The sequence below is a fragment of the Bacillus rossius genome, chromosome 2 (genome assembly GCF_032445375.1).
Source record: "Bacillus rossius redtenbacheri isolate Brsri chromosome 2, Brsri_v3, whole genome shotgun sequence".
Classification (NCBI taxonomy): Eukaryota; Metazoa; Arthropoda; class Insecta; order Phasmatodea; family Bacillidae; genus Bacillus; species Bacillus rossius.
Window position 1 is genome coordinate 80374555 of NC_086331.1, and position 27565 is coordinate 80402119.

Here is a 27565-nt window from a genome sequence, read left to right on the forward strand (position 1 = left end):
AATTTTCTCTTTGATTTTACGTTAAAATACTAAACCTCCGCTAGCAATGAATTTTGATGTTTCCTTCAATTGGTAGACACGAAAGATAGCCACCTCTAGATATTTACAATATAAAATTTAAACTTAATTTTGAAAGAGGGGCTCAAAGTATCCGAACAAGTTAACTTTCCTTAATAATTTATCAACAGATCATAAATAGTTTCGTCGTTGAACTGAGCTATCCTAGCTGGGCATCTTCATGTAGTTGACCCTCTGCATCGGGACGTAGGGCTGGCCCTGGGCTCTCTGTATCGATTTGTCTTCCAGGGCACAGACCTGTGGTCTGCTCTCCCACCTGTGTAGTTATTCCAACCTAAGTAGCCGTGTGCTTGCTACTCCCATGACTTCTAACCTGCTGAAGTTTGCACAGTCGTACTTCCCTATCTAACCTACATCATAAATGCATCGTATCTGCTCGCCATCAAGAACATTTCTTTTTTGAAGAAGCCTCGCCTGCTAACTATAGAAACTTTTTCTGTGGCAGAATCTGATTGACCTTCAATCCATACCAAACAATTGTTATGATAATGTAAATTATAGTCAACATATTCAACATAAGTGATGAAATTAAATTTGCTGCGGTCGTATTGTGAGAAAATATCATGGTGAAATATAACATAGACAGGTAAAATAGACAATTGTCAATAGCAGTGCTTAAATAAACAGAATTAACATCTGTTGTGTTACACTACATGTTCTTAATCATGACAAAAACTTAAAAAGAATAACAATTATTTTCCTTTTTCAATGATAGCAGCATAGAAGAAACAATACTTTCAGTCAATGTTTTAGTAAAATTATAATCAAGACTAAAAGAAAATTGTACAAAAATAGTCTTTGCTTATAAGAATTAATGCTGCAGAAAATAACTCATGTGTTCATTTGCATAAAATTTTAATATCTTATCAAATTTATTAAGTAATGTTAGTGTATAAAACTGAACATTTCCAGCAATTGAACCAGGAATGAATTATCTTGTCTTTAACTAAAAACTTAATGTAATAATATTTCACTTATAGAAATATAGGTGTGATTTTCAGCAATAAATAAATAGCTACAACTTTAGTAGAAATATAACAAATGTTACTCAAAAACAATTTTATAAAAACCTTCAATAATATGTTATTAAACAGACTTAATTCTAGTATATGGTTAAAAGAATAACAATTATTTTCCTTTTTCAATGATAGCAGCATAGAAGAAACAATACTTTCAGTCAATGTTTTAGTAAAATTATAATCAAGACTAAAAGAAAATTGTACAAAAATAGTCTTTGCTTATAAGAATTAATGCTGCAGAAAATAACTCATGTGTTCATTTGCATAAAATTTTAATATCTTATCAAATTTATTAAGTAATGTTAGTGTATAAAACTGAACATTTCCAGCAATTGAACCAGGAATGAATTATCTTGTCTTTAACTAAAAACTTAATGTAATAATATTTCACTTATAGAAATATAGGTGTGATTTTCAGCAATAAATAAATAGCTACAACTTTAGTAGAAATATAACAAATGTTACTCAAAAACAATTTTATAAAAACCTTCAATAATATGTTATAAAACAGACTTAATTCTAGTATATGGTTAGTGGTTTTCCTCTACATGTAACCCATGAAATTCATTAATCAAGTCCAGTGTTTAACAGGGTGGCCAGCCAACCGGGAAATTGGGAAATACGGGAAATAGCCAGGATTTCTTAAAAAAACCAGGAATACCTGGAATCAACCAGGAATTTTTATTAGAACCGGGAATTTTTTTTATGAAGTAACGATCACAATAACATACGGCTGTTAAATGAGCACGTTCACCACCCGTCGAAGCACGACAGTGTGCTCGTGTGCTATATTTTGTGAAAGTTAATTTGTTCATATTGCATTTAAAAACTTTTGTAGTACGTAAGAAACCGTTAACAATTCAGACTTCCATACTTATTATGTTTCTGTATTCAAAAGCAACAGCATTTTTGCTGAAAATGTTGTTGTAGGATGGTAGTAATTTCTCGCACGGCATGTTGGTAGCACTAGTTTTGTATGTATATTTGTTTTTACTTTGCGCTCATGTTGTTGCGTCACGGTATCACGGATACTTTTCTCGAGTTTTTTTTAAAAGTTTAGTTGTGCGGGACGTTGTTTTGAATCTTTTAATCTAACATGTAATTGGCGCAGACTATCAAAATGTAAACGAGTTCGGTCACCACATACAATGACAAATGTACGGAAGAGTTTGAATGGGTGGAGAAAGATCCAAAGTGCGGGACGAACGCTATTTGCAATTTCTGTAATCTTAAAATCTATATCGGTAGCATGGATGGGAAGAACAGCATTAGCCAGCCACGCAAGAGGGGCAAAACACGTGCGTTTGGTGTCAAGTAATTTTTGTGACGTGAGATTATAAATTTTTTGTTGGTGGTAGGTTTTGTTTTAAGCAAGTTCATTGATTTAATTTTTAAGCCTATAGTTAAGTTGTCTATTGTTTAACGGCAATAAAACATCATATTGTGTGTGCTTTGTGTAACAAAAATGCAAATTGTATGCAAATATTGATAAAAACCACCCTTGAAAAAACCTGGAAAAAACCAGGAATTTTATTATCCCAGAAGAGTGGCCACCCTGTTTAAGTTCTTTCATAAAACACAAGTTTGACATAAAATTACATTTCAGATTGCATCTGGGAAAAGATAGACGAATGAGAATGTTTAACACATGAGCTTTGATATTCAAACCATATCACTCATTGAATAATTTTACATCTAAGCATCAGACGAAGTTTATACGTTTATTCTAGTTCTCTGGTTAATATTTTACGTAAATTCTATTTGAAAATAATATTTATAGAAACCAATCAACAAATAAATCGGTAACAGTTAATTTGTAGCAACGTTGGTCATAAACTGTGCGTACTAATACTTAACCATTTTAAACATTTCACCTGAAACTGTTTTAGATCTATAGCGCAATTGGAACATATGTATACGTTATATTCTTTTGCTACATGTCTAGTTCACTTTTGTAGCCTAATTATGAGCTTCTTCATTGTAATGTGGGTCACATATGGCTAACTTTCGGCCATCAATTGTATAAAAAAAATTCTGGAAGGAGACAATTAAAATATAATTGTTTTAGTGCAGGAATCATGAACTCAGCGAGTTCATGATTCCTGCACTGATGTGTCTTTTGTTCTTAACTCTTTGAGGTATTACGACCAAAAGAGCTGAAAGTATAAATATGTTTGCTTTTATTCAATTTCGCCAGTAAAATGCAAGTTGTCAACAAGAAGTGTGTGAAGTTTCTTCCCAGAATAAGTAATTCTTCTCAATCATTTTCACAGTCATGCCCAAAGGTGAACAAACAACAAAGAACAAACAGGCAAACTTGTTGCCCTGTAATATGCAAAATACGCTGTATTTAATATGGTAGTCATGATTTTTCTTTAGCTTTGTGGTTCCGTCTTTTATTTCTAGAAACTTTTTTTTTATTCTTCTTCTGTTGCACTTTCTATTGATATTGATTGTACCGAGATTGGGCATTTGATCTTGACTATTTCCGTTTCCCCCATGAGGCCTTCTGGTGATGCAGCAAGGAAAGGAAAATCATCATCCACTACCTAACCACTTGATTGAACTTCAACATTCTTCTCCGAAGCAACCTGTGCAATTGCAACAGATACTTTTTGCAAACCCCACGATTTACCTGGGTTTTTTTAAAAAACATGATAAGTTATTTGTTTTACAAGGGAAGCACATGATGTGTGACAAAAAACATTTTTTTCCGGCTAAGAAGACTGTTCATGCATGTACATAAGAACACTCATAAAATATTTAGACAACTATTGCAGGTAGCTGGATGTAAAACTGTTTCAATATTTATGAAATTATTTTAAGACTGATAGTAGTTTAGTTGAAATAAAATATAAGAGTTCTCAATAGATTTTAAAATTTATTCTTCACACGTCGCAAATGTATATGTTACACAATCTGTCCCAAAGCTAAAACTTTCTCTCCTACTTGCACTCTTGTGCCTTCATGACATAATATCCCTAAAGACCTCTTCATCTAGGTACACAATACCATTGGAACTTCGTCGTGGGGGAACCACAGACCACCTGGGCCTGCAGCGCATGTCCGAGGCCTACAAAATTCTAATTTATGGAGTCCAAAAGGTAATAAAACAAAGGTTCAAGCTCTATTGCGACATGACCTTGGCACTCAGACTTTAAATTATCTGCTCTTACAATATATTTTTTTATTGAGCAGCCGAACGGGGAGACCTCCCGGCACAGCACTTAAACAACAACTAATTTTACAATGTAGCTGCCTTCTTTTACAAAGGTGTAAACAAAAGGAACGCAGCCTCATGGGCCAACCGACCAATCACAACATAGCTCTCACAAGGACACAAGAGTACACCTATCTCTCACTTAGCTTGACTAATTTGTTCTTAAAAATGCTAGTGTTATTCGAAATCATGTATTCTAAAACATTATTTTCTATAAATAGCAAGGCTAATTGATTTAATGTGTTCCAAAATTGTATAGGACAATATACTTTTTGTAATATAAATGTGTTGAATAACACTCAACTATAAATATGTCACACCATTTATCTTTATATGCCTCCCATCACACTTTGTATAACAAATACGAGACAGCGTAACGGGAGATATGTGGTTATGTACTTAATCGTCAGTCGGCTGGCTGACTTGCCCGCCCAGGCGTACCTTCAACTTGTGTTGCATACGTTTCCAAACCATCTTTTACTGACGGTGAAACTGTCTGGATAATTACTTTTTAATTTTTTTAAAAATTAAAGTGCTTATTCACATATCACCACCTGATTCACACCAATCCTGTCAGGCCAATAATTATTTTTTTCATTGGAACATTTATTTAACAACCTTTTCCACATGAATCATCTGTTCATTTCTGTTCCGGTATCTAATATCAAATATATTCCCGCTAGTACAACCAACAGCATCAGACTTATATAAACTTTTGGTAAGAGTCCTTATTTCGTACGATTGTGCACACAGTCAACTTGCTTAAAACTAAAGTGCGACCAACATAAGCGTGGCCTTCATGACAATCTACGCACCGTAATACTTCTAGTTTTATCTCAAATACTTGTACACAATACATTATGAGTGATCAAGCACGTACAGTTACCGGCAGCTGAATGGGTAAACGTTGCTTTTTTTGAGTGAATTCCCTGCCACTGGTTAAACTGAGTTCACGGCCTGGTTTGTGGCCAGGCGACAACGGTACAGCGCGGCGGCATACGGGCGGACGTAAAAACATTTGGTCCTTTACACTCCATAGCTGCAATTTAACTTGCAATAGCTGATGTTTCTACAAAAGCCTATAGCTTAGACAGACCTGCGCGCGCATCTCTTCCTCCCTTGTTTGACTAACTGTATCCCACGGCACATCTGTTGTTTACAGAAGTTGAAACAGACTTTGTGGTGTCGTGCTCGACTTTTTTTTTCGCCTGCTGAAATTTTGTGCCAAATGAAATTTACAGACGTACTATTCAAGACTGGGCAGTAAAATTCACATCGCGCTAAATTGATCCGCACAATCTGAAGACGTGCTTAGTGAGGGATAGGTGTACACAAATTTCTTGGCCCTTGTATTAAAGCTTTTTCTACAAAATTTACAACATGAAAAATCACAAATTCTTTTCTAATTGGCTGCATTCAGCAAACATTCTACTCCCTTGCTAAGCAGTCATGTCCTACATGCTGGGTTTTCCCAACGATGCACTAACTTGGAGACAAGAAAAATACTTTCTGGTGCCGGAGTGTCGCCCCTTTGACTTTCTTTCTTTTTGAACCTTCTAGAATTTCACAGTATATAAAAAGAAAATTTTAAAAAATTATGGTTGTGCGAATGTTCGGTATACAGAAACCGAAATCGGAATTTTGCTACTTTCATTTTCGATTTTGGTAAGAATTTCATCTGTCGAAGTTCATTTTTTGCGAAATATTTCGAGCCAAACGAACGTTCAATAGCTTACCGAAGTTCGTTTGTTCTAGTTGAAAAAGAACTCGTAATTTAATAAAAATGTAATGTCTTTATATGATTTGCATATGTTATTACTAATAACGTAATAACATATGCAAATCATATAAAGACATTAATTAGAAAAAAGATTTCCGTTAAGATTAATTTACGTGGTGATGAAAAAAACTCACGTTAATGAAAATACGGTAAAATCATAATGTGAACAAACATGGCCGATAAAGTAAACAAAATTCAAACGTGATTACAGTAGGCCTAGGTATCAAAACAAAATCATGCCATATTTGAAAAATTACCTGATTCATTTGCTTTCAAGCAGTAGTGTAGGTACTATATTCGTAAAACATACGTTCCAGAACTGTTAGTACACTATTTAGTATTTACCATATACACATAAACAAAGAACGTACCTACTTTTATTCGCGCACGGCCAAACAGAAACATTGTCGTCGGCTTTATTTAAATTTTACATACTCTGTCCGGCATATAAAATCCTGAACATTGTCGTCGGCTTTATTTAAATTTTACATACTCTGTCCGGCATATAAAATCCTCATAATATATAGCCAATTAGACAAAAAGGTCAACAAGTCACTGCTTGTAATGACCACTAGGCAGCAACCATTTATTATGTTTTGTTTTGACGATGTCCCTTTGCCTGGTCTACAGCTTCCTGAGTTAGCTATACGTGACAGTGGTGCAAGATGGCAGCCGTTCCGCAGTAGTCACGTGTTTTTTCGTCAGTACCATGCACGTGATTAGAAAAGCCTAATTTTAAATTTGAAACAAGTTCATGTACCTTTAGTGCATCTCAACCTTAAACTGCAGTAACACAAGCATTTTATTGGTTCGTCATCTGTAGAAAATTTCAAATGACATATGAGGTTATATTGTATCCTGCTAGCATGTCATCAAACATGAGTTTATGAACTTGTCATTTTTAGATACATCAAAAGGCACCAAAATGATTTATGCAATAGAATTTTTTACTGAAGAGCAAATTTTGGGGCACTTTTTTTCTTTGTTAATTAAAAAATTTTGCTTAACTTTTGTTAAGAATAGATTTATCTCATAGAAAAATTCATTTTCGTTTCACTTTCGTGAAACTTGATCAATTTTCTTTCACTTTGATTTTGTGTGGATGAAGTCACTTTCGCACAACCCTATCAAAAATAATTAAAACCTATGTTGATTTAAGTGACCAATTAAACATCAAAGAAGAAAAATAAAAATAATTTCAAAATGTAAGAAAACATAACCAAAATTAATAATTAAGATTTTTTTAGTATTTACAAATTACCTTCAATACGTATTCATAATAGAGGAAACATGATTATGAAATACCCTCTTTTATCGCATAATCGTCGCACCCATATTTTAGGGCGTCAAAATTAGGATAAAAAAAACCTCTCGCGTGAAAATCACATGTTTTTGGTCCCGCTATTAGATTCCGACCGCTTTGTGTGGGTATTTTTTCCTTATAAAACAATTTATTTTAAAATAGATATCCAATATTTATTCAAACATTACCTCTTACTTATTTAATTAATGAAAATACGAAGTAGTCTGGTGTGTAAATTTTCTTTTAAAGAATTTTTAAGCGATATAACTTTCATCTGTTCTTCTGCGTCGCCGCGGTGTATCGCTTACAAAAATGTAGCCAGCGCTTGTTGCAATCATTAATGTTTGGTTATGTTGCTTCCTGTATAGAGCGCGCACACGTAGCCGAGTATCGATATCTTGCCGAGTACATGCAACGCACGCATTGTGTTGTGTGCCGAGGTAATTACATCTGATGACCCACTCTCTTTCGTGGTGCGTACTACGATGGTTACGCGTTCGTTCAGGCTCGCATTTGGATCACAGATATTGTTTTTTCTATTTAAAGTTGAAGAAAGGTTTTTGTTACATGACTTCTTATTAATTTAAATTGTTGGCGTGCTCTTTCATACTTAACGTTTTAAATAAACGTACTTTCCATGAATGGGTTTTGTTTTTATAACTTTATCTAACAAAAATTTTTTTCCCCGCAAAATTGTCGCACCCCTATTTTTCAAACTTGATTTTAGAATAAAATGTGCAACGATTATGCTAGAAAACACGGTAAATATGAAATGCTAAGAAAACATAAGCAACGTTATACTAAAGTGTTATTAGCAGGGGACAGGAATTATGTTTTGCTCCAGATGTTGTAGCTTACATTTTGCCAATCATTCCAAAAATTAAGTGGTGAGTCTTATGCTTCGTTAAATTCTAAGAGGCATTTGGTTCACTGGTATTGTCTTCTATATATTTCTTGTCTTCGGTTTTCAGTTATTAGAAAAATTTGCTTTTGCACCTTGCGAATTCAGTTTCACTCATATCTTCTTGGATCACTGATGCAACTAGATCATACTCACCATGTTCTGCAGAAAATATAGCCTCACTGTATTTTTTTTCTGTTATCTTTAAAGTTATGCCAGCGATGGTTGCTATTTGCTATTGATTCGCTGCGTCTCTCGATAAATATCTTCATATGGAAACCAAGACTTTTTTTCACTGATGTTTTATGATGAGTCTGTGCAAGTCGTATTTTGCGTTCATAGAAACTGCCAATGTATTACACCTTATTTGGTACAAATCACAACTGTTTTTGCAATAATTGAAAAAAAAATTTTAAACGTTTTTACATCATAAATTAAACTGGAGTCATTATTTGCAACATGATGAACTGCGATTTGAGTCTCTTTTAGTTACTCTGGTAGAACTTCCTGGTCGTAAAATGATGAATATCTGAAGATTTCACATCTTTGATATTCTAAGTTATGTATGGCGTATCAATCCTCGCAGGCCGCCAATCGGGAGAGCTCAACTGCTACTAGACTGTTGGAATGTTATATCACAATTGGCAACTTGCTTTCAATCATGGCAGCTTGGAAGCATTGTGGCAACAGTTACGTATAAGCTGGAGATTTCACTCATTCATTGTTTATGCACCACTTACATCATTCTAATAGTAAATTTAAATACAGTTATGAATTGCTGATTTACTACCTATTATTCCAGTATATACTACTTACTATTACATAGTTTTCTCATCCCATTTATCTAAAGTAGAAATGGTGGATTGGGTTAGATTCATGATTGACCTAAAGGCAAAACTTTTTTTTAGTTAATATTTTTCTAAGCACAATAAATTTGGTATTAAGTGTTAATCTTCTCTTTCCTAGTTTTATCATCATACTCAGATATCGTTAAATAATATTACTTTTAATTTAATATTATAATCAATATTATCAAGATTTACTTTTTTCAATATTATTTCTTGTTTTAAACTATGCCAAAAAGACTTCATATTTATTTAAACAATCAAATTAAAAGGGTTTATTTTGTCATCCGAGATTACTGGAAAGTACACTAAAAAAATTAGGGACAATAAACTAAACTCTAAATCTGGAGTCTAATTTAATAAATAGCTACCGAAATTTTTTTCTGTGTTTATTTTTGTGCATCAAAATGAGTACTAAATAACTTTAAAGAATAAAAAAAATTCTATTTGTTGGAGAACCAAACCCAAAAAGTCTCATGCAGCAGTATGGCATGCCATGCAGTCACCCTAACCACTGAGTTAAATCAGTCAATGTTGATCTATTACCATTATAATATATAATTAAATGTAACCTGCAGAGTAGGCTTGAAAATAAGTTTGTGTTTATGTTTGGTTAATCTGTGTCCTGTTTTAAACTTTAAAAAGCAAATTGTTAAGTGTTTTACTAATTAATAAACATATTTGCCTAGTAGCTATAAAAAGACTTGTATTTTAATACTATTTAGACTTTAAAAATTAATTAAGCGTTCGTTACATTGTTTGTCAAGCAAGATGTTCAATGTGTAACCAGCGCAAGATTTTTCTAAGATGAATAGCATTTTCCTCCTACCCAAATGCAAACATGTAGATACATTGAATAATTATTGGCATACAGTGGGAAACTTCACTCTAAATTTCCCTTTTTTTGTGCTAAACAAAGATAACATTAATATGTTCCTTTCATCTGCTGTTTCACGTTTTGTACAGTATATTACCATTTTGCAAGCACACAGTTTAAACAAAAGACTACGATTTAGTGATAAATTATGAACATTTAACAACTGTTTAATTTCACCAAGTTTTTTGTTTGGAAGGCCCGGGAGGGGAATGCTGAGGAGTTGTGGGGAATTGCTAGATAGCATTTTAAAACTTGTCTGTAAAACTGATTAGCTCCGATCGACAAGCAAGCAGTATGATGGAATCAACATCAAAAGCTTACAATTAAAATAAACGAGGAACTTAAAATAACTTCCCAGGAGAAGTTAACATTGTACCATTTTTGGGGTTTCCTATTCCTGCATTATGGCAGGGTTTAACCTAAGCCGTACAACACAATGTGGAGCCTGCTCAAGGCATCATAGCCTTATCTATCATTCGTCCTTTTCTTATCAGAAACATTTCACAAAAATTTTTCACGAAAATGTTGCATTAAAATTCAGCCTTGAAATTTTACTCCCATCCTGCGCAAAGAAGTTTCACTTCAAAAATGTCAGTCTTGAAAATGTTAAAGAATTAAATATGAAAATATCACTAAATAAATTTTGAGTATGCTAACAAATTGAGGCAAGACAAGGTTAAAATTTAATATCCTCAGTACCTTAAAAAAATTTGCAAAGTCTTAAATTGTTTAAACAGTATTAAAAACTACTTAATTTCAAAACAATAAAAAATTGTTGAAGCAGAGATAAGAACTCGCAACATGTTTTGGATTACATTAAAACTTTATGACTTGCTTTTACTTCTTCCTTGTATGAGTAGAGCGAAAAAACTGTATGTAATATAATTAGTCACTTATACTGTATTAATAGGTAGCTAAACTATAAATTTGTAAATGTATTTAAATTTGCTGTAAGAATAATGTAAGTGGTCAATAAACAGTGAATGTGCGAATGTACAGCCTATATGTAACTGTTGCCACTATGCTTCCAAGCAGCCATGTTTTAAAGCAAGTTCCTGATCATGTTTTCAGGTTGCGGCAGCCTAGTAACAGTCGGACTCTCCCGGTCAGTGGCCAGTGAGAATCGAAACGCCATACGTTACTTAGAATACCATATATGTGAAATCTTCCGATAATCATCATTTTACAGTCAGGAACTCCTTTCCGAGTAACTTAGAATAAACTCTGTGGGGGTTTATTTATGTATGCAGTCACCCTAACCACTGAAATAACTCAACTAATAGAACTTATTCTCTACTGTAATATACAACATCGTTAAAAAATGCAAAGCAGGCTTAAAAATAAGCCCACATTTTTTTTTATTACCCGTATTCTATTTTAAACGTTAAACCTTTTTTTTTAAGTGTTACAATGTCTACTGTAAGAATTGGTCTAGTAGCTGTAAAAACAATATGTTTTACTATAATGGCATTCAGACTTCTAAAAATGATAACTAAGAGATAGTGTTACATTTCATTTAGCAGTATGTCCCTTGTATAAACTGCACACAATTTTTTGTAAAGCGAATACAATTTTCCTCTTAACTCAAATGCGTAGATACATCGAATAATTTATCAGCATACAGCGGAAAAGTCATACAAAATTTCCCTTGTTTTGTGCTAAACTAAACTGTTTTTCTATCAATTGCAATACTGTATTATAAACACAATATGCTGTTCCACATTATAACAGTATCTGACAGTTTTGCAACCATATGGTTTATATAAATAAATGTTATTATGAATATTTAACAGTGTCTCCATGTTGTTTGTCTGGAAGAATGGGTGGGGAATTGTTAGGCCCAAACATTGCTTAGGGAGTGGGCTCTCTTACTGATACAACACTTAGAATTGCATTTCAAAACACTAGTCTGTAAAACTGATAGGTTCCGATCGGCGAACGAGCATTATATCAGAATCAATATCAAAACCTTACGATAAAATAAACGGCAAACTTAGAATAAACCTCTTGGTTACTTTTGCCTTTATCTTTCTCTCCATGCACGCATGCACACACGCACAGGTAACCGGCCTTCTCTCCGAGCTCGTGTTCCCCCATCGCTCTCTACCTGAGCCGGGGGCTTCGGGCTTGTTCCACTGAGCTGCATCACGTGACAGGTGGAAAGTATACACCAATTTCTCAAGAAAATAACTAACTTTTTTTGCTTTTATGCTTACTTTATTTCATTCTTTCAAACAGAACAAAATTGACCTAAAGTTGGACATTTAATGATTTGTTATTTCATATTTTGACACACCAAAACAAAAATGTTAAACTCATTTTCACATTTTTTGTAGTTTCTTCTCATGGGTGAAAAATATTTAGAACTGTATTGTTGATAAATGCTGTGTTATCATCATCTAAAATAATATAGTGTTCACTAACTTTTGATGTTATTAGAGAGAGTCCTTAAGAGAAAACTTTACATTTTATATGAAATAGCTACATTTAAATATTTTGGGATTTTAATGATATGATTATAAGAGCTGATTAACAAGAAAAATTTAAAACATTATTGTAACTGATCTTATTAACTACTCATCACAACATATTAACACTCAATTTGCAAGAAAATATTCAATGTTTAGCAACATTATTTACCTGTTTCTTTTAAAATCATTTATGATGCAAGGTGGCATACTCTACTCTCCTAAAACCATTCAGTTTTGTTTCTCGGTGGCATTAAGTTTGAAATTTTCTCAAGTGTGAAACATGGCACACTTTGCCATGGGTTGGTGGGTTATCTTGGGTATTCGTGTTCCTACCATCAGTGCATTCAGTTGCTGCTCTCTTTTACCATTTCATATCTCATGCATCTTATATAACCTCAATATTGATGTGATGTTTAATCCAGAATTCATTCTTTTAGTTTCTTCTTTTACTGCTGTGTTCTTTTTAACTTACAAATGAATCTTTTGAAAGTTGGCTTCTTGTGAACATGTTTTTGCTGACTTACGGAATAAAAGATATAAATTGGCTTGTCCTTCATTATTTTTGTTTAGTTTTATGTGATTAATAATGACAAGTTAACAAATGAATAAACATGTAATTTAAAGGTTATATAAATAATGTTCTTGTTAATTTTACAATAACATGTTAAAAATTATATAACTGGTATTCAAGTTCATGTTACTTCATATGATCCATGACTAATTTTAGCTATTTTTATGTGAATTTAATAAAGGCCGCGAGGAAGGAATTTTAGACATGAAAAAATTTGGGCAAGACTTCAAACTGTCAGAGCCAGAATGTGAACCTACAAAGTTGCAGCTGCAAACTCAACCTGAAGAAGGCAATAGTGTGCAGCCTGAACCTGTTGAAAAAGTAACAACGGCATTGAAGAAATCCACTTTAAATCCAAATGCCAAAGAGTTTGTCTACAATCCAAATACGAAACCATTTACACCGGTAAGTATTGTAGTATTATAACATTAATTTTTTTTACACCCACACTAGCAGTATTGGTTATTTTACTTCAAATATATATAACATCTAAGCTCTGGATAAATGATTTTGCACTATAATTTTTAGGTTTGCAAGATATTTTTGCCACTTTTAATTTATATAAACAGTTCTTATGGCAAAACAATAGTGTTGGCACTAATATAACTATAGTCGTTAAACTAATGATGTTAAAAATTCTTAGTTCCTGATCTAAGTTTTAATTAACATAAATTTTAGGTGGATATGTTGTAGGTATATGAATTTTAATCTGAGAGAGTATTGAAATATTGAGGTGAATAGGGATTATATACATATATATATTTTTTTGTAAAAGAATATGCTTATTATCTGGTATATAGTTATTATACATTATGCATGATTAAGGTTTAATTTTTTTATTATATTAATTTTTAATTATGTCATGATACCACAATTGGTCATCTGCAGAGCTTCAGTGTTCTTAAAGTAATGTTAATTAATTAATTTAATCAAAAACAAAAATACTAGCAAACTATTGGTTATAACTATTTTATTCTGAAAAATCTCAGAAGATATTAAATTATAATAACTGTACAAAAAGAATGGCATCTCCTGTAGCCGCCTTCTTAATGGTCCGTTGTATCCATCACTGATGACTTATATTCATACCTATGAATAAATATGTGTTCTATGAATTGGACTTGGTTCTATACAAAATTAGAACTTATTAAATTTTCAAAGCATTAATATTTTGGTACATGCAAATACAACAATTTTATTTAGTTACTGTTCTAATCTGCTCCTAATGCATAAGAATGGCTGAAAATATTTTCTTATAAAGGAAATTAAACTATATGTTCCCTTTCCTAAACTAAAATAAACAGAATCCAAACCAGCCCAAACAGTGTGCCAATGGCTGCTTTGCTGCTGACTAGTACCCAACAGCCACCACAAGTGTGACACCCGACTGCAATAAAATAAACTTTCCAAAATACTTAACCCAACTACCACTACAAACATTTAAAACAAAAATCCTCAGTGCTAATGTTAATTAAGTGGAAGTAACGAATTTTGGCTGCTGTACAGAGAAGAAAATATTTTGAGCAAAAAGATATTTACTGTCAAACAGCTTTTCAAAATGCTCATATTGATCGTAGACCAGGGGCCTATTCCACCAATAAACTTTGCAACTTTTCACTTTGCACTTTGCACTTTGCACTTTTCTTTCTTACTTCTGTTCCACGAAAATTAGAATTCGCAAAGCAAAAATTGAAAAGTGCAAAGCGATAAGTGCAAAGACTTTGCACTTTTGAACGTGTTTCTGTTCCACAATAATCTCTCTCTGCATAACTCATCTAAAAATATTTGCAAAGTTTTCAGAGGTTTTGCAAATATCATTTTGCTTTTGCAGTTTAACTTTTTATTGTGTGATCTTATTTAATTAATTTGTTTGAGGTGGTTAAAAGTGTTGTTTGTTATAAATTTAGCATCTAAGTAATTATTTTATTTAATTAATGTGGTGGAGAGAAATGAAAACATAGGTAGTAACATAAACACATAACCTACAAAAGTAAAAGAAGGCAAATGAGGAGGCGTATTTTATTGCATTCAAGTGATGAAGCTGATGAAGATGACAGAGTTCCAGTAAGGAAAGTGTACAGATTAAGAATAAATTTCATGATTGACAATGATATTCATTGTGCTTTTAAAAGAACGTCAGTCCATTCCTTCTCCTTTTGTTTCTGTGTTACTGTACTCGAGAAACTTGCAAATAATATATATTTTTTTATATATATCTAATACTGCTAATTTTTTATGCACAACTTCTATTTTCTTACTCATCATGCACTCTATAACCTACAAACTAGGCAACAGTAATATAATGTAAATATATATAATGTATACAGTATAATGTAAACAATGAATAAAATAATGCAAAGACTTTGCAGACTGGCTGTAGGAATGCAAAGAGGTTAAAAATTTTGGTGGAACACATTTACTTTGCACTTTTCAGTTATATGCAAAGTGCAAAGTGCAAATTGAAAAGTTGCAAAGTTTATTGGTGGAATAGGCCCCAGGTCTTCATTACAAAAACAGTCCGAAAAAACCTTACAGCTATTTTCATAAAACTGTGTCAAACAGCTCACATATAGCTTGCCGTGTATGAAATAAAAATTAATACATAAAGAAATTAATAATCACTTAAACATGAAATACCAAAAAAAAAAAAATTCACCATAACAATAGCAAATATAAAGATATAAAAACCCCAACAAAATTTATTATGCTGCAAAAACTTCTCTGCAACATTTTAACCAATATGTCAAATGATTCAGAAAAATTATGACAATGGAAAGAAATTTTTATGGGTTTTAAAAAATACAAAATTTGAGAGTATTAGAGTTCAAGACTCTATCACAAAGTTTGTACAGTGTACAAGGGTCTTTTACACCTATGCAAATGTGTTTTCGTTGCTCATGTAACTTCACAATAATGTTGATTACAGTACTTAAGCTACTAAATGTGCGTAAAAGGTACCACACTCAAATCTTTTACTTACAGTGAAACCCCTTATTTACACTTTTCAGGGGAACAGAGACAAAAAGTGTAAATACCAGGAAAGTGTAAATTGAGGGAAACATATTTTTAAAATGTAACATACCTGGTTTAATGCACTCCTTTTACTTCAGTAGTCAGAGACATCAAAAAAAGACACAGTGAATTAAATATCTTTAAAAAAAAAATCCTTTATTAGGCCTATGTAAACAAAAAATAAATTTACAACATATAACTTATAAAATAGTGTGAATACAACATTGAAGCAATGTGTGCCATGATAAAATGTTTGGTAGGCTTATGTGCAAAAACTTTCAAGCCTAACTTAGGTCTATTTCTTTGTAAAATAATCAGAAATCTTGGTTTGCTTGCATCTTTGAGTGTTCATGCACATGATCTGCTTCTCTAAAGTATAAAAATTATCAAAAACACCATCACAGTTTTCACCAGCAGATACTCCAATGTAGTCTCGCAGAGTTTGAAGAGCAGCAAGAGCATCTTTACTCGTGAGTGTTGTCACTTCTTCTTCATCATCATCATCTTCATCAGTATCCTGTTGAGAAGTACTGACATGGCTTTCTACAATATCTTCTATACATTGCACTTCCGAAGTGATCACCTGACTGTCCACATCCACGTAATCTTGAAATAATTTCTCCTGCAACACCCTCTCATGTCCTTCAACATCTTCAATGTCACTGTAATCATCTTCACTGAGAGTGTAAGCCTTTTCTGGGAACACAAATCCAGCTTTTGCAAAGCAGTTTTGAATTGTTGATGTTTTCACTTCTTTCCAGGCTCTTGCACTAAAATGCAATGCAGTCAGCAGATTTATCTTCATCAAAGAAGGGTCTTTTCCAACATCAAGCATTGTTACTGCCCTTGAAACTAGGTATCTGCGGTACAAAAACTTGAATGCCTGAATGATACCCAAGTCAAGGGGCTGTAGCTCACTCGTGCAGTTTGCTGGGAAGAAGACAATATCAGTGTTGCGAAGCTGGATGGTTGCTTTGTGAGCAGAGCACTGATCTATGAAAAGAATAACTTTCCTATTTTGCAAAGCCATTTTTGAATCAAATGCATGCAACTGGCTCTGAAACAAAGCACTGGTCATCCAGGCTTTGGTGTTTGCTTCGTACTTTGTTGGGAGTGACTTGATGTTTTTAAAACACCGAGGTTTCCTCACTTTGCCAATGACATAAAGGGGGAATTTTTCACTTCCATCTGCATTGGTAAGCAATAACACAGTAATCCGTTGTTTGCTGAGCTTACCTCCGTGACACGTTTCCCCTTTAAAACTAAAGGTTTTGTCTGGTAGAACATTGAAAAACAACCCTGTTTCGTCAGCATTGAAAACATTTTTCGGGTCGAACCCAGCAATTTTTTCTTGTAGCTTTTCCTTCCAATGTTCCACAGTCTCCACATCCACACTTTTGCTTTCGCCACAAACCACCTTGTAAACAATATTGTGACGCTGCTTAAACCGATCAATCCATCCATTGGAAGCTGAGAAATCTTGAATTCCCAGCCTAGAGGCAATAACACGTGCTTTTTCTCTCAGTATTGTACCATTTATTGGTAAATTTGCGGCACGTGCACCTGAAAACCACTCAAGAAGAATATCTTCCAGCTGTTTGAATTTCGAGTCCTTCACATATTTACGTTTTTTAGCACTTGGCCCACATTGCGCGGCATTTGCAGTGATGTTTTCTCGGCTTTTGATGATGGTGTTAAGAGTACTCACAGGGATTGAAAGTTCTTTCGCAAGGTCCACACGTGATCCAACATATTCGTCGAATTTGGCAATTATTTTAATTTTATCGGCAACGGTAATAGTTTTTCGTTGTTTCACTTTCTCCATTTTCTCACAGATATTAATAACGACAAAGATTTAACGATGTGTCAAATACATTTACCGCTAAAGCCAATGATACTATCAACGCTCGTAGCGGAAAGCTGTGGAAATAGAAGTTATTGTGAATAGTGCAAGGTTACTTGCACTGTTCACGACGCGAACGCATTCACATAGGCAGCTTTTGATGTATCTTTCTTCTATGGCGGCCATGTTTCGATGTTTGTAAACACTGAACGAGACGTTAATAACGGGAATGAAGAAACTTTTCCGACGTAACAAGCGTGAAAACGACATATACCGCCTTATGGAAAATAAATTGGGCCAAAAACAAAGGAGGTAAATAACGGGAAAACGTAAATACTGTTAACGTAAATACGGGGTTTCACTGTATTTGTAAAATTACATTACGAAAAAACTTAATGTCAGCTTGAACAAAGCTCATTTTCTAAAATTGTAATAAATCAACGTGGTATGCTCCTGTCAGGAACTATATTCAAAGTTCCAGGCAGGGTGAAATCTTAAAGAAAACCCATGCAGTTCTTCACCAGAATGTTAGGCAGTATAAAGTTGTTGTATGCTATTGCCCTTGAAATGGCACACTGCTGATGACTAGGCAGTTGGCAGACTACATGTCATGCAGCCTGTACATCTTTCCAATGGTTTGCCACTATGTTATAGATACCCCTAAGACCGGGGATGGCTCCACCTATGTTATCAACCGGGTGACTTACCTCTCCAGAATCTATTTTCAAGCATGTAAAATTACATGACTAAATTGCTTTCACTCACTCAAACTTCTTTTTCCTGTGATATGACTTGTCAAAAAATTCTAAATTTGTGATGACAGCCAAGTCGTAAGTGGAATTCATCAGCACAGCTGTCAAAATCTCTTTGGCAGTATGCTGTAACCATGCACAGCCTAGCAACCAGTTGTCTTCAACGATGGCTGCATTTTCAACTCACCTAGCTTAACCGCTGGCGCTCGCTCCTCCACCATTGGAGTCGTATCGCAGAATCCTTGCCACCGCTCTTCTTCGCTTGCTACCTCGACAACAGTGCCGTGCAGCTGCAGTACAAAAACAGCCCCAAAGTCCGTTAACTTGCTTTTTAACCCATTTATGAATTAGAAGCCCAATAATGTCATTTTAAAGACTACTCCTACTACAAAAAAATCACAAAGCATCAAATTAAACCCTTATATAAATTATATAAACCCTTACATAAATTATATAAATTGAAATTTCTACTACAGGGTGTCTACAAGTCACGAAAGTCCCGAAATTAACGAAAAAGTAACGAATTTTGATACGAGGTCACGAAGTCACTAAAAAGTCACGGAATTCGGTACAAGCTCACGAAAAATATTTCTATTGGCGTATTTTCACGTGTATTTATTGGACACTAAGTGACTGTGTAATTGGCACAGCAGTATTTTTCTTTCTTTAGTATGGTTTGGCCTGCGATAGAAGAACAAAGTGCTGAAATAAGATACCATGAAACGCAGTGGTGAATTTCAATGCATTCCAGGCTGATTGTCGTGCTATGTTCGTTTTCGTTGTTTCGTTTTTTAGGGCACAGGCCGTACAAGTCTAGCATTGCCTGACGTATGAAAAGTCTCGTATTTGTACGAGGATTCAGAGGTTTTCAAACCATAACTGGTACGTACAACTTGTTACGATAACGATGCTTTCCGCCTCCGCGTCTATTTGTTGTCACACTTGGTAAAAACTTACGTAAATAATATCACTGGGAACTTATCTATGTAGTAAAGTACGGGACTTCGTGTGTGTCATAAAATAACTCAAAATGTGTTTTTGTTTACGTGTTCGTGATCTTTATTTGCATATACATTGCCGAAAATCTAAGAAATGTGATAGTGCCGCAAATTACATACAAATGTGAGCTTAACCTGTTTTGCGATTTCGAAATAAAAAAAAAAAACTAGCTCAATCAATGGATAAACAGAAGTTTGTGAGAAATTAACCTTAATTTGTGTTATAGAACTTGAAGTTGGTTTTTCACTTAATTGGACTTGAACCACAGGTTTCGCTATAATGTAAATAGGCCAGTTGGCTCTTAAGGTTGAATTAAAATGCCAGGGAAGTGTAGCTTTCAAGAAAGTTGGTATGACCAACAGTTTGCAAGTACGTGGAAAATGTGGTTAAGGCGAGTTGAAAGTGACAAATTCAGAGCTCATTGCAGTACTTGTAAGACAGATTTTTATGTTTCTCATGCAGGGGTCAACTCGGTAAAAGTACATGAAAAAGGGAAACGTCACTTGCAGTTAATGGCTGGCTTTCTTTCTGCTAAACAGTCGAGAATAAATTTCTCCAGTAAACTATCCTTAAACACACAACAGAGAGACACAGCATGGTATCAAGATGATTTATCCAAACCAAGTACATCTGTACGTGTAATTATAAATTTGGTGGTCATTGGTAGTTGTTAGGCATAATTGTTATGCCTAATGTATAATTTTTTTGTAAAAGTGTCAATTAGTTTAGTCAAAAGTACAAAGTAAAAAAAAAAAATCCAAATTATTTTTTTTTCCATTTAGGTCAGTTAAAGTCACTGAAAAGGTCATTAAAAAGTCACTAAAATTGATTTTGTCACTTCTGTAGACACCCTGTACTAGCTCTACAAACTATTTTGCTATTAAAAAATATCAGGGTTACCAACTGTGAGGAAAAGACATTAAAACCCATCTAGAAAACGTCAGCCTCTGCTATACTACCAGTTGCACCAAATTTATACATTTTGTATGTTTTCTTGAAAACATGGTTTAAATTTACTGTTCTTGTTGGAAAAAATAACAATTATAGGTTGCAGTGTTTTGAATTGTTCTCACAATTTTTTCACTATTGTTTAGCAAGACAATATTGATTAACTTTGAATATTTGGTCCATTTTTTAAATATTGATTATTATTTTTTTGTTATTATTAAGTCTTGTTAAAACATAAAAATTGGGATATAGCACAAATGATTTAACCACAACAGTGAACATTGATATTAAACAAACTCACGAGGTATGCAATGTCAAATATTCATTAGCAAGTGAATTTTCGTTATTTCAACTTAAGTATTCGAGGTTGAAACGAATGTCAATAGTAAACCACCTGTATTCAAAAATATGAATATTTGCACAAGCCTACCAATAATAGATTAGAGCCAACGAATAGTCTTATGGCATGCTTGTGTTGGCCTTTTTCATTTATGATCACATACATTTCTTGTTTCTTGCTTTCACTTCCTTCACTTCATTGTCAGAATTATTTTGTTTATAATCTTATGGAAAATGACATCATATCTACCAACATCAACCTCACACTCCAGGCTCAAAAATAAAAAACCTCTTCAAACATAAAAAAAATCCTGTCATTGTTCATGAGTTACCAACCTCGACTGTTGCCATGGTAGATTTAGGTAATTTTTTGTTAACTTTTCATTGCAGAAATAACATGACTCTATGACTTATGTTGTATCTGCAATAAATGATTGTTTTCATGACCATCTAAAGCTTTGAGTAATGGGCTGACTGATATTTATTTTGTTTCAAACTGTGTGCCTTATGTACAGAAGTTGAATTCATGCCTAATTAAAAACAAACAAATAGTTACTTGTGTTGTTTTTCAAATAACTGATTCATACAATAAAAGGACCACAATTTTATATGCATAAATGATTTATTAAGGCTTATCATATTTATTTTGGATTTATATCTGATAGCAATAATTGATTACTTTACCTGTATGACAGAGTTAAATTCTATAAATTATACATAAAAAATTCTTTATTGCAGAAACTATCTTATTACATTATAAGCAGATGTTAATAGCTGAGTGAGACTGTAAGTATTAGTAGTGTATTACTTTGCTTGTATTGCCATGGAGATAGTTGTAGCTAACCTACTTTCAAAACTGTCAGTTGAGTGCTCTCGTTCTAGATACACACTACCCAGTGGTGTAGCCAGGATTTGTGTATGGGGGGTGTTAAGAGGCATGGCCTCACCTTCCCCCCCCCCTCCCCCCCGTATTAAAGCGGGGGGTCCGGGGGTCCTCCCCCGGGAAAATTTGGATTTTAAGGTGTAAAATAGTGATATTTTAGCAATTTTCGGTACTTAAATTTAAATATTGTAATGGTAAAAATTTTTTATTAATTTAATATGAAATTTGTTTGAGTGATGAATAAGAAATTAATTAAAGATTTGGTGCTAAGGGGGGGGGGGGGGGGGGGGGGTTTGAACCCCTAACCCCCCCCCCCCCCCCCCCCCCCCGGCTACGCCCCTGACACTACCCAACTCTATTGAATTTTAAATAATGGAGCTACCGTGTTTGAGTGATTAGATTTCTCTCTTCCCACCAAGGGGATCTGTGTTCTGTTTCTGGCTCAGTTAAATTCGAGCAAATAAAAGCACATTTTGCTCAAAAAGTATTTCTATAGTTATTTGAATTAAGAATAATGGTGTACTTTTTTCCCTGATAACTATTTTTAGTTAGATTTTTGTCTTTAACCAGTTTTAGCTTTATGTATTATTTTTGTGCTTGCTCCTTAACCATCACATGCTTTCTTGTGTACAATTTAGCGCTCTCCAAACACTCCGACACCTTCCAGACCCCATACACCTCAGACTCCGCAGTACACACCAGCCCCTGGAATGCCGACCATGGTGATGCCAGCTTATGTGGTTACAAGCCAGCCTGCATTCAATCCTGCTAATCAGGGAAACAGGTTTCGAAAAGGTAAAGCATAATTTATTACGATGTTTTAGCATATAAAGACACTAGGAGATGACATACCTTATTATGATGCTTTATTTTAGTGCTTAAAAATGTTGGCTTGTGCAAATAGTTAGTTGAGTGCACTTTATGAACTAGTGATGCGGAAAATGTACCATTTTGTTAGCATGCAATTTTTCAGTGTGTACGGCAATGATGTTTATTTGCTTTGTTGGCTCACTTTTATATAATGATTAGGGTTAAAGCTTCAAATATCTAGGATTCAATCATTAATGATTGTTTAGAAAATATTAAAATACTAGTTTGTTTCACTTTTAACTTTTGTATTTGTTTCCCTGCTTAAAATTACTTTCTTTTTTGTATGTGTACTAACACATAATTTGCAAGAGCTCCTCTTAAGTTGATATTTATACAATAACAGAATACCTTGGAAGCAAATAGTGTCATTTAAATTTTGGTAAAATATATACAGGCTTCTGTTTAATAGTTATCATGGATATTTGATTGATTTGCATGGTCATATAATAAAGCATAAATAAAAAAATATTCTTTTACCAGCTAAATTAGCCTATGTTATAGATTTGAGATTAGATTTTATGGGAGAAACATCCAACAGTAATTAAAGAAATACCATACACAGGTTTTCTGGTTTGCCTGCAGTTTACTATGGATGATGCCTTATGAAGTTAAACAAAGGTGAAACGTGGCTATCATTACATTAGTTTTCGTTGAACAGATGAAGGTAAGTTGAAAAAACATGACGTTATAAATGTACAGCTGGCCGTGTTACAGTTACCCTTTTACTTTAAATAGATGGGGATTAACAAAAACCATTGAAACACAAGTAAATAATTAGAGATTTTAAAACACTGAACTTAAGTAAGAAAATGTTCATGATCACAATTTTTAGAACCACTGTGTCCCCTCACGTTAAAGGGAGAATTGAATGGCCTTAAAATTACATACTTGTAGCAACTTACATACCTGCCAGCTCCAGAGGTACAAAGATTATCACGTAGTGGTGAACGTTGGAAAACGGGCCCAAAAAGACAAGGTCGTGGGAAAGCACAGACCAAGCGGGGTCCACGTCAGGATGTAGAATGTAGGTTTAGGCCCATCAAAAGAAATGGCCCAGGGGTTAAGTTTAGCCCACACTACGCAAAAAGAAAATCATTCTTATTGAGTTGAAAAAGAAATTGGCTCAAAAAAAAACAAAGGTAGAAATAAGAATGGATACAAAAATAAAGTAGAAGAATATCTCACCATTTGTAATGGGTAGCACTGAATTTAAACCATAATTTGGGTGGTGGGAAAACCCAAAACCACAACATACAAACTAGCATAAATTAAATAAACTGCGGCAATATATCTTGGAAAATAAATGAGAAAAGAAGATGGCATTCCCCTATAATGTGACTACATGCAGTGCAGAAAGTTTCACGGCCATACTATTGATCGGAAGACTCCAATGCAGCAAGAGAGATCCGAGTAGGTCTGTGCCTAGGAAGAGTCAGCAGGAAGGGGAGGGGGAGGGGGGGAGTTTCCACACTTAGTTAAAAGGCAGCTTAGAGGTCTCATGAAAAAAAAGTGGTTGGGGCTAAGCTAAATGTGGGGAGGATAAGAGACCACAGCCTGGAAAGTGACGCTGCATGGCGAAATTCAGAACTAGAGTAGCCTCGGACACAGAGTTGTCAGAAGTGGCTGGTAGGTGGTGTGCCAAGCTGGAGGATGGGCATAAAGGCTTGAGAAGGGAGTTTATGAGGTGGTGCTCCCTGGTGGCAAACACCAGAACTACCAAGCGCCTTAGTTTAGTTTCTAAAGTGGTCACGCACGTGAGCAGCATAACGGGTGCTGGCATAGGCTTGAATCATCCCTAGAGGAGGGGGAAATGGGAAGGTTATGCATCGGATGTTCACCTAAATGCAGGGGCAAGGGGAAAGGAGAGTGGGATTTTTCTTAGCCTAACACTGGGTTCTTTAAACTGCAGGATGGGGGAAATGGGTGTGCAGAAACTGCTGGAACCGTGCTGAAGTGTCGTGAGGCAGAAAACCACCTCAGTCAACCTCACTTCCAGCACCGAGACGGTACACAATTAAATTAAAGGGGCTCTTATGGTAGAGCCATACAGAGAGAATCTGGCTAATAATTAGTGTTGCCAAATTGGCTGTAATAGACAAAAAAGGAATTTCAAAACAAACGTATATTTATTAATAAACTATTCAATTAAACAAATAACAATTATATATATAATGTATAACAAGTTTATAGGAAGCAACAAGCGCTTGCAAATTCAACAAATTATTACAAAATTAATTAAGCATGATAAATGACAACCAACAATCATAAATACGTTTATGCGTATTGAAGCTAGTACAAATAAATGGGGCAGTAGAGACAGTCAAGTAGAATCGAGAGCAAGCGTGCCCAAGTGCCTTATCAACCAATGCAAACATTACATTAAATATACATTAAAAAAAAAACTAGAAACTGTGCCCATTGTAAAACAAATACAAAAAGACTTACGTGCGGCCTGTCTGGGGCATGGTGGTATGTCGGTAAAAGATCTATCAGGCTATACCTCGCTATGACGTCGCCCACACGCAGTCATAAAGCGCGAGACCAATCAAATTAACATGAGGCATGGAAGTTCGTCAACCTCACCAATGCTAAGGCGACTCATAACTGTAATGTATAAAAGCAAACTTTAAAGGGTGGCTACAAACCAAACGAAGTTATGAACTAAACTGTACTTGGCCACAACAAGCACTTCAAATCAATTCAAACGTGATAAATGTGTGACACAGACGAAAACTTTTGACAGGACCATAGTCACCCATGGTCCTCGACACACCACCACACAGCTGATGACCCCGGACAAAACAGGCCAGCTGAAGGCTGAACCAATGCTTATATAAAACACATCAAACAGGGGGCGCCACCAGCGTGAACGTAAGCTTGTGGAGAGTGGAGGGGGCGCCTACGTCACGAAACGTCAGAAGGGAAGGAGGGGTGAAGGGGTAGGGGAGGTAGAAGTGAAGGAACGGCAACGGGAGAAGTAGGCGCCTACTTCAAAAGTGGTGCCATGAACGCATGCTGTAATCATGCACACTTGATTTAAGGCACGAGAATGTGCCTCCTATCCACACTCTTGGAGTGCTTACAAAAGGCCTGGAAAGCGTGATGGTAAAGACTATGTTAGAGGCAATAGACCAGAGGAGGAACACAGTGAGAGAACATACAAATTTGTATTTTACACCCACGACACAGGAATATAAATGGTGGATCATAACAGGGAACTTTCAAATGAATTAACAACACCTGGTCTCAGGTTAATATATAATATTTTTAATGTAGAGATATCTTTATTTAGTTGGTATAACTCTGCAATTTCTTGGAGAAAACTTAAATGGTTAAGTTTATACACTTTTTAGAATCAGTCATCAAAATTTAAATGCAGTAAAACCCTGTTAAAATGTTTTCAAGGGACTGGATGCTAAAAACTTATTAACAGGTAAAAAATTTGAAATGTAAATACATAGTTCAAATTTAATTGCTAAATAAAAAAAATTATTCAAATGAAATACTGTATTAACTTAAAAATTTACACTTACGTATTATTATTGCCAGCGTGCTGGAAATTCTGTACAAGTATCAGTAAACATATTTATTTAAACTGAATTTATTTCAATAACCAGAATAAAACAAAAGTATCAGAACAGCACTAGCAAAAAAAACAGTTATTAACATATACTGTTTTGAAAAATACTGGGTCAGAGTTATTTGTTTTAATGTATTTTCAGACCGATCCACCATAAAATTGTCCAGTTTTCACAAGCTCTTCCTCACACTAACTGGAACATTTTGTGTGTATACCAACGTTCATTTTTTATACTTTGACGAAACACTAGTAGCCAAAAGTTGGTCCCATTCATCATGTTTCTGTTCAAAGTAGACGGCAGTTCCCAAGTTTTTTTTGCCATACTCAATCTTGGTATCAAGGGATTCGCATCATCTTCCGATTTTATTTTCAGTTTTTCTTGAAACGATGCCTTCCATTTCCTCCACTATTTGTAGATGCCATAATGCACTGTTTTTACAACACTAAATGTTAATTATGATTGATAACCTTAAAAACACCCTTAAAAATATCGTAAACTAAAACCTTCTATTTGCAGGTTATCAACTATTGTTTACTGAGCACGATACATGGTGTGCACACTGCTTGCAAAAAATAAAAAATTCAAACAGTTCAAGGTTTATTGCCAGGTGGTATTCTGGTTTTCTGTGTATTTGCCATTTGGTATAACTCAAATAGGGAAAATAGAACAGCCTCTCAGTCTATACAAATGCGAGCAGATGATTGGTCAAAAAATAAACTTGTAACAGCATGTGGCGTGCGGAAAAGTTTTCGATGGTCATGTGAAGTGCAAATTATTTTGTTATTGTTGAGCAATACATAAATTTTAAAGTTTAAAGATAAACATTATTTGATTTTTTCCCACAAACGCAGAATGTTATATGCGGGAAGCATCTATTAACGCAAACTTTATGAATGGGGAAAAAACATAGGGATTTATGGAAGTGATCAAGGGAATAATTTTGTGAACTTAATGAGCGGAAAAACGTATTATGCGGGAATGTCTTAAGCAAGTTTTACTGTACACTAACAAACATAATAATAAAAATTTGCAGGGTGTCCACAGATATTTACAAATTTTAATTTGCAAGGTGCCCACGTTTATTTGCAAATTTTACTAATGACCATGCTTTAAGGTTATCTAAACACTAAGCATCATATGACTGATGATATAACATAATCTTAAAATTCATAAACATTATGATTTTCTATTAACTGTCACAAGATACGAAGTAGTTTTTATGTCTTCTGGATTTTAAAATAAAATTAAAAATAGGTCCGAAAGATAAATATTT

At 34.3% G+C, this 27565-nt stretch overlaps 1 protein-coding gene across 3 annotated transcripts in view; it reads left to right on the forward strand.

The window, feature by feature from the left end:
• Positions 1 to 27565, forward strand: part of LOC134529402 (ataxin-2 homolog) — a 258555-nt gene that overhangs the window by 146157 nt on the left and 84833 nt on the right. For all 3 annotated transcript variants that reach the window (XM_063363436.1, XM_063363435.1, XM_063363437.1), the window contains 2 exons: positions 13247 to 13470; positions 22480 to 22636. In XM_063363436.1, the coding sequence (XP_063219506.1) occupies positions 13247 to 13470; positions 22480 to 22636 (381 nt within the window). The remainder of the gene's footprint in view (positions 1 to 13246; positions 13471 to 22479; positions 22637 to 27565) is intronic.